The sequence below is a fragment of the Condylura cristata genome, unplaced genomic scaffold, assembly GCF_000260355.1.
Source record: "Condylura cristata isolate star-nosed mole 26May11 unplaced genomic scaffold, ConCri1.0 scaffold00026, whole genome shotgun sequence".
NCBI lineage: Eukaryota > Metazoa > Chordata > Mammalia > Eulipotyphla > Talpidae > Condylura > Condylura cristata.
In genome coordinates this window covers 2402187-2411123 of record NW_004567127.1, presented here as the reverse complement: position 1 = coordinate 2411123, position 8937 = coordinate 2402187, and the positions used below count along the sequence as shown (strand labels likewise).

General features: G+C 54.8%; 1 protein-coding gene across 1 annotated transcript in view; it reads right to left on the bottom strand.

The window, feature by feature from the left end:
• NOTCH2 (notch 2) overlaps positions 1-8937 on the bottom strand; it is a 92487-nt gene that overhangs the window by 44610 nt on the left and 38940 nt on the right. The window contains exon 5 of the mRNA XM_012730013.1: positions 4476-4598. Coding sequence (XP_012585467.1) covers positions 4476-4598 — 123 coding nt within the window. The remainder of the gene's footprint in view (positions 1-4475; positions 4599-8937) is intronic.

The window sequence follows — 8937 nt, the reverse complement described above, 5'->3', positions numbered from 1 at the left end:
GCTCTGTGGGGGCTAAGCCACTGAGTGAAATGACCTCGCGCAGATGCACAAGACTCGGACGGTGGACCCGGGGCCAGGCGTCCCTCAGCCCGGCTCCTGCACGGAGGGGCCATGCTGAACACCGCACCCCGCGGCCACACCAGCACTGATCTGCTCAGGGTGCCGGCGAGCTCTCCGGCGGTCCAGGCGACTGTTAGTAAGCTGGGCTTGGGGTGGGAGCAGAATTCCAGAAACAGGCTTAAGTCAAGTCCTCACAACCAAACCGATGGCCGAGGAACAGAAAGAGGAGGCGCTTTCCCATCCAGCCCGCTGCGGAACACAAGCGGTGCAGCTTTGCTGCCTGAGCTAGAACCAGAAAGTTCTTTCACTCTGGGATTTTACAAAAGCCAAACTGGAAAGTATGAGAAGACTCAGCAAAGAGTCAGCCTGTCACTGGCCAAAGGCTGGACTGAGATGGGCCAGCGCGTCCCCACACAAAACGTTACCACAAGAAGAGTCTACCCCCGCCCCGGGGCGCCCCTGGCCGTACCCCTGGGGTTCCTGCACCCGGCGGACCTGCAGCAGGGCATCGTAGCTAGTTCTCCAGGCTCACTGAGCTGAGAGAGCCAAGAGGCAAGGTGGCTACTTTTACCGGATTCACGCTCACCTCAATTCCATTGCTCATTTTGTTACTCAGTGTCCCAAAGCACTCTCTGCAAACCCAAGCTGAAATTACACTTCTCGGTTAATAACAAGTACAGGAAGATAAATCACGTCTGCCCCATGCGTGAACCCAAAACAAAAAGCTGCCCAAGGAGAATCTGCGAGTTGAGTTTGGAGGCAACTTAATTCTGAGGGAAATGAACCTTTAAAAAGAACTCAGATAACTGGTGTAGACAAAATATTAATCTATGCTGCTTTGATTAATTCGGGCCTTTTGTAACTTTTTTTCCCTTAACGAGGTCCCTGCAGGGGCAGAATTCCTCTTAGGTGACAGCAGGGGCCGAGGGCCGTGTAGAGGACCGTCAGCGGACATCCATGTCTGACGTCCTCAGAAGAGCCCACGCTCCAGCCGCCTCTCCCCCAGCAGTCGGGAGGAGGGGCGCTCTGGAAGGCACAGCCGGCCTGCTCCGGCTCTGAGCTGGGGCACAGGCAGCGTGTTTCGTGTCTGACGTGGTCACCACCCAAGAACAGACGTAACTTTACATTTCCTGCAGATGCTCAAAAACAGGTCAGGGAAACTGGCTGAAATTAATTCCGCTATCATGTTTTCTTTAGCTCAATGTAGCCAAAACTTCTTCCCTTCACCATCCAAACAGTATCTAAAATATCATCAATGACACAAGCTAGGTTTTCCCAAACTAAGCCTTCAGGATCTGGGTCCCTCTGTAAACTCCGACCAGTCACATTTCACACGTTCAGTACCGAGATGGGACTATGGGCTAAGTATTACAGGGTGGGCCTGGGGTGTTTTCTTTGAATAAGCAAAAGAGCTGAAAGGCTTTTTACTGCACTATTTATTCTCCTACTACCCAGTCAAGAGTTATGACTCCACGGGTAGTGATAACGCCTGCCAAGCAAAAGGTGGTCAAATTACGGACCCCAAATCAAACCGCGGAGAGACTTGGAGAATTTTCTGGCCAGCTACAAGTCCAGAACTAGCTAGAAAAGACCAAGTCTCCTATGTAAGTGCACGTACAAAATACTGCTCACTGGCAACACGGCGTCGCTCACTTCAAATCGACACGAGCCCTGAAGCTCTCTGACCCCAGCCCTTCTTCAGGTGGCTGGCGACTTCATTCCCTTCTCCACACCCTACTCCATTACCTTCCCTTCCACGCCAGACCAAACAGCTCATGCTTCACCTCCACAGCGGGGCGTGGTAAAGGGAATTTGTAACTGTAATGGAGTTGATAGGTATAGTGGGAAAAGTACCAGACTGAATATAAAACATCCACTCCACAGTAACCAATCCAACGTTCACGAAGGAAAAACAGGAAGAGGACTCGCCATGTCCTAGAATCATTAACTGACCGTCTGAACTTAAAATCGAATGAAGAGCCCCCTCACAGATTCAAGGTGCAGAGAAAAAGAGAGCAAGATTCCAGCAAGTTAACAAGCCTAGATTCACACCCTACCATCTGTGTCTCGAGCGACTAACTTTATCCTTCTGAAAGCCGCCCTCCTCCGTGAGGCGGGTATTTGTTCTACCAAAACACCGTTACCACAACGTTTCAACAAAATAAGACCTGCACCAAGCGCAGGCGTCGGGCTGTCTCTGCGAGAGCAGGAAACCTGGGCCCGCTCTTCCCCTCTGACGCGGCAGAAACCCCAGCCCCGTGACGCCACAGCCTCAGGTCCTCTCGGACTCAGGAGCGTCCGGGCGGGCGCACGGTCGGCCACGCGCTGAGAGCAGGTGTCACCAACAGCGCAGCCGCCGTGACCCGCGCCGGGCACCGTGCAGGACACGGCCCTGCGCCGCCCAGTGGCGGAGGGGCCCGGGATGCTCAGCTCGGCCTGAGGCCAGTGGGGTGGGGGGAGAGAAGGCATCAAAGGGCATGGCAGTGATGGAGCGGCCGGAGACCGAGGAAGGCAGACGCGACGCGGCCGCCCGCTGCTGGCCAGCACGTCCCACCGGAGGGACCTGGAGGCTGCCCAGGAGTCGGGCCTGGGGTGAGGACGGGAAGGACTCGCTCCTCTGCTCCGGTGGGCCAAAGGGCTGCGTGGCTGAGGGGAGCCGCGGGGCCTCAGGTGCCCGGGCAGGCCCGGGGAGGCCCGGCACTCTCCACGGAGCCTGCCCGGCGCCTGTGCCCGCTTCCTAGAAAACACAAAGCCACATGGGGTAACACCCTACAGGGCTTTTGCAGAAAGAAGGTAGTCGCTAAACATCCTAGGGTAAGAGATTCTTATAGAACACCTTCACAGGGGAAAACTTCCCACGAGGCGAGCTTCCCGATCACGCAGGAGCCTGGGGCGTCGCGGGGCACCCAGCAAGGGGTCTGCTCTGCACTGGCATCCGAGGCCCCACGCGGCCCTGCCCCGCCCCCCGCCCCAGCCCCCGGCACCGGCGGGCTCGGACAGGGGCACACTCCCGGCAACGGCCCGGCTGCCCACGGCACCATTAAGGAAAAGGAAAATTCACATCTTTCCAGTCACTGCTTTTCACATAAATAATTTCACTAATTTCTTTAACTCAAGAAGAATGGACTCTGAGAACTGACGAAAGCTAGAGGGAAGAGAGACACCGGTGGAGGGAGCAGAGCGGGGAGGTGTCTGAGGCTCGTGGCACCGGGAAGAAATTCTAGGGGAAGTCCAGTTCGAAGGAAAACTGGTGGGAAAGTCTTAAAAAGGACATTTGAGGATTAAAAGCAGAAATATGTGCCCTTCCAGGAAATCATGTAATTGAAGTTGTAAGCTCCGTTTAATCTTTTTCTAATCATGATGTGGAGCGCCAAAGAGTACTCTAAATAATTAGCTGCTACGACAAGGGAAAGCATTCGAGTCGCCAGAGGACGCGAGCGGGAAGGCCGCCCGGCATCACAGTCCGCCTGGACGCAGCCGCTGCCTGGCCCTGCCCGCCCTGGGCCCTGCCTGCAGCCCCACTGGCGCCCTCTTGGGTTTGCACATTAACCCCTCAGTGACTCCCGAAGGCTCCATCTCAGCCCCTTAGCCCGTCCCCTCAGCGCCTCCCCTTGCAGTGGCTACATAACTACAGCTCTGCTATACAAACTGGGCCAAAGCTGTATAAAATCACTTTCCTTTCAAGATGACGTGAGCGGTTGGCCTCAGACTACACAAGCAATTTCCAAGAGGCTGTGAAACTGAACAAGAGCGCCGTGCTATAAAGCCAGGGTGTGCAAAAACAGTTTTTTCTGTGTTCCAACAACAGGGATAGAAAAGGGGGAAAGGAGCAGTGTGGCCGGATGTCACAAGAACGCTGTCACCAAGCGTGTCCGCCCACCCTGGGGGTGAAGGGCGCGGATGAGATGGTGGATTCCCTCGTGCGGGCTAGCTCTGCACTCTGAACCCCGTGAGCTCAGCTTACTGGGCTCTTAGGGGGTTTTAAAGCATCTGCGCAGAGGTCTGAGCCTTTCGCACAGTGGCGCCGGACAAGTCGCCATTTCCCCTCCCGTCGGACCTTCCTGAAAGATGTGGGGGACGCCGAGGTCAGGCGTGCAGGCCTGAGCTGGCCTCTGCGAGAGATCAGCACACTGAGCGGTCGCCCGTGTGTGACGGAGACGGTGTGTTGCAGCACGGCCTGGCCTCAGAATTCTGTGCCGCCCTCCCCGACAGTCGCCAGGTCTGGCAACGGCGCTCCCCTGCCCCTGTGCCGGCACCCAGCGCGGAGCTCAGAGTCATGAACACAGACGCGCAACGATACTTTTGCCTTTAACGTGGGCGTCAAAGCAAGGAGACCCTTGATTCTGCACCCGCGGCACCAGCCCGCCCGGGGACACCGGCCTCCGAGGCGCGGCTGACTGGCCCGTGGCCCTTACCTGTCCACTGCGGCGGGCAGCGGCAGTTGTACGTGTTGACCCCGTCCACGCAGACCCCTCCATTCTGACACTTGTGGTGGGGGCAGTCGTCGATATTCCGCTCACAGGTGCTCCCTTCGAAACCTGGTGAGACATGAAGAGAGAACAGTGACACAGCCCTGAACACTGCCTGGTCCCTTCTCAGCTCAGCAGCCAGCTGGTCACCCAGGCCTGTCCACGGACAATCCCCCAGCTTCTGCATCTCCTGCCCGGAGGGTGGCGAAGCCTGGTGAGCCAGCCAGGTGACTCATGCTGCCCGCTGCCCGGGGCTGACCTTCAGAGCTGCCGCGCACTTCAAAGGAGTTTATGAAACGAAATTCCAATGAAGATAAGCGTCTACTTAGGGCAGCTATCCCCTGGCTCTTCCCTAACTCCCTCCAGATGAATGGTTACCTAATGAAATGGCATCCAAAGTGCCTACTCCCTTTGTAATTTTTCTTGGGATCATTGCTGAAAGAGTTCTCTAGAAGTAGGTGGGTTAGACGGTGTTTAAAAAAAAAACACTGACCGCGAAGCCTGAGGACATGAGTCAGGCCCAAGCCTCTCCACCTGGGGGCTACTTAACACGGCAGATCACAGCCCCGGCCAGCTTCAGGGTCTGTGAAACGAAGCTGAGCTAGCTGGTGTAAGTGCCGCCCCAGAAAACGCTGCAACAGGCCGGCTTGGTCACCAACGGAGTCACCCGCCCAGCAAGGTGCGCTTGGCTCTCGTCTCTGCGTCCCTAGCATTGTTTCCTTCCTCTTGATGTCTCCCTTTTGTGAAAAATGAAACCAGCACAGCAGACTCGGCCTGACTTCCTGCAGCCTGTTCCTCTGCGAGTCATACGGTGTGCTTTTGCTCTCTTCTCGTCACCAAGTTCCTCGGCGACTCCACAGACCGCCGGCCTCCAGCGCAGGGAGCCACTGGAAACCCTCGCAGTGGAGACGTCGCGAGACTAAGTCCTCGGCCCCACCAGAGCATCCCGGCGAGTCTCTCCCACATCCAGCCAGGCGCTGAGTCCCGCGCCAGCCCCCGGGGGAGGAGGTGGCCCAAGACAGAGTCCCTGCCCTCGTGGCCTGCACGGCCTGGGGGCGGGACGAGATCAGTCAGCTCCCCGTTGCTCAATCTCACCACAGGCTGCTGCTCTACTGGCACAGGGCTGGTTTCTCCGAATACAGTAGCAGGGGTGGAAATGAGCATAATAAGCCAAGAGGCCGAAACAATTGCCCAGAGACCAAAGGAAACCACTTGGTAAAAGCAGGACATCATTGAAAGCTTGACTGCAGAGAATTCTAGTTCTCTAGGTATCTGCACTCAAGTTCACTCAAGCAGATGAATCATTGAGTACACTTAAGACTACGACCTATTTTTAATACTGACTCTATTTTATCGCATGAAAGTTCTACCCACGGGTTAATGAGCCAGAAAGTGCTGAACTGGTTAAGCCCGTCCACCCCAATGATGACACAGTGAGGCCAGATCGGCAACCCACAAGTGACGTCCTCGAGCCGAGGTCTGGCCGCCAGTCTGCTGCTCGCGCTGTGCCTCCTTGGGGAGAGCCAGGCCTGGCCCGAGCGTGCCGATGGGACAGCGGCCCGGCCTGCCAGGCCCGTGCGGTCTGGGGGTGTTGCAGGCCCAGGGGCCATCGCCCTCCCCAAACGACACGGCCTAGGTGGCAGGAGGTGATACAGCCGAAGCAGCCAGCCAAGGAGGAATTGAAACTGTGGCCCCGAATTTATGCGAGTTGCTGCTCGACTAATTGCACTCACTAACCTCAGAGAGAATAAGGAAGCAGAAGCGTCCACCATAACCACAGCCTATAAGAAATAAAATGCTTTCTCTTCAGGACCAAAGGACTGTTTCTGAGGTAGTTCTTCCCCGTGAGACAGGCAGGTAAGGAGGCGGGTAAATGAAGCGGCAGGGCCTCTGGGCCGAGCTGACTGGGTCTGACTCGTCCTTGCTGTCGGGCCCGAGTGAGCCCAGGGAAGTGACCACACCTCTCCTCCTTGGGGGTAGTAACAGGCCCACGTCAAAGGGTCGGGATAAAGATTTAACAAGTTAAATTAAAAAAAAAAAATTTAAAGTCGATAAATGGTGATACGTCAACTTAACTGCGCACATGCAAATGAATGGAGCTGGACCCCGTCTTCTAACGTGAGGAAAAAACCTCGAAAGATAAGACTCTTAGAAGAAAGCATAGTAGTAAGCGTCTGTGATTTGGGCTCGGCAAAGTTTTCTAAACATGACCAAAAGTGTTGGTTATGAAAGGAAAACAAATAGTTTGGCTTCATCAAAATCTGAACTTCAAAGGATCCCGTTCAGGAAAATGAAAAGACAATTCACAGAATAGGAGAAAACTATTTGCTAATCCTATATCTGACAGAAAGTTGTATCCCATATATGGCATGAACATTACAACAACAATAAAAATACAGTGTACCGAAGGAGACAATAAGTAAGATATCACTACACACCCACTACGTCGGCACCATCAAAAAAACAGACAATAGCAATACTGGTGAGGATGCAGAAAAACCGGCAGCCCCACACCACTATGGGGTTCCACCACTATTGGAACCCCAATAGTGCAGCTGTTTTGATTCGCCTGAAAGTTCCTGAAAAGGTTAAAAAATTCACCATCCAACCCAGTGATTCCTCTTTTAAGTATTTACCCAAGGGGAAAAAAATCACTTAGCCACACGGTATTCTTCTACAAGAACAATCGTGGCAGCCTTATTTGTAACGCCCCCAAAGGTGGAGGCAGCCCTAAATCAACTTAAAAACAAAACGCGATAGATTCCTCCATCGGAGTAATATTTCGTCACCGACAGGCACCCAGCGCCGACACTGTCTGCAGCAGAGGTGGGCTTCAAAACACTGCTAAGCAAGCAAAGCTCATCGCAAGGGAGCACACAGCATGTGTTTCGCGGACGTGAAGGTAGTTACACACTCCAGAGACACAGAAAGGAGGCAGCCCAGTGCTGGGGGGCAGGGGGTTGTGGGGAGGGGCTGCTGATGGACTCGGGGTTCTCCTGGAGTGGCAAACGGTCTGAAACCCACCGTGGCGATGATGGTGACACAAATGGTGAATACGGCTGGGCCTCACGCAACGTCATTTCTTCAAAACACGGGGAAACCCAGGGCCACGGTCTGGCTAGGACGTGCATGTTCTCCTCACATCTGCACGTTTCTCCCAGTCCTCCAATTTCGTCTCAGATTTAAGACGCGCCCGAGCGCCTCTGCTGTATCTCAGCTGCCCCATTCTGAGCGAGCAGCGGGTGGGGGGTGAGCAGGACCCTGCCTGGGGGGATTCCACCCTGGGCTGCTGGGCCAGGGCTGGCCAGCCATGACCCTGAGCTGGAATAAACCACTTGGGAATTCCTGAATTGCTGGTTAATATTAGAAGTGTCTCAGGTCTCCGTAGAAGTGTGGTGATGTTTCTGTGATCAGAAGCTGTCACAGGAACTTAACTTTTACTTACATTAATTAGCCTGTGGTGAAATTGGTTTTGTTAAATACACAGCTTTGCTTGGTCGCATTTCCAAGAACCTATCAACGGCCTTTGGTGAGAAGTTACTGTCTGTGCACAGCCCCCGCAGCGTCCTCCTCCCAGAGCAAACCATGTGGCGGGGACCTTGAGCTCGACATTAGCAGAGGGGACTGTAACCACCACGAGGGCATCAGAGCCCCGAGAGCTCACCCGCGTTCATGCTGCTGCTGGAGAAGGGGCCAGCGCTGCCGGGAGCCCCCACCCGGCTCCCGTCCGTGTGCTCTCGAGACCCCAAGCTTCTCTCGCCATACTCTGAAAAGCTGACCTTGGGACAAACGTTCCCATGACTTTCGGCTCTCCAAAGTTAGGACAGGATTTATGCTTCAAAAATAGAGACATAGGCCTCCTTTCGGAAAGAGCTAGTAAATTGGTGTAAGAGCCAGTCTACCCGAGCGGGGGGACGGAGGTAAAAGGAGTCAGCTGCAGCGAATTCACTTCTGTAAAATATATTTTAAGATTTTAGGGGAAAGGAAACAGGCGCGTCTCCAGACCTGCGGGTGGGGTGGGTGTAGCAGATTTATGGGGAGGCTCACGTGACCACGCTAAAAGAGTCTACTGCTCAAGGCCAATTTATGTCCTTAAAAGGCCAAAAGCAGAGAAATTAAACTTAGAACATTTTAAGACCACGCTGTTATAAAACCTTGGGCCTGGAACTGACAAATGACGGCAGCGAGGGCGGGAAGCGAGTCTTCAGGCCGCTCAGCCCACACAGAGACAGCATCTCCCGGAAGAGCATCTTTAGCTTCCCACTTGCAGGCCCTGGGAGAGGGTGGACAGGCCTGGAGGAGAGGAGCGAAGCAGGAGGCAGGACAGGAAGGAGAGATGGCACGGCCAGGGCCCTCGGGGGCAGGACTGGAAGGAGAGATGGCACGGCCAGGGCCCTCGGGGGCAGGA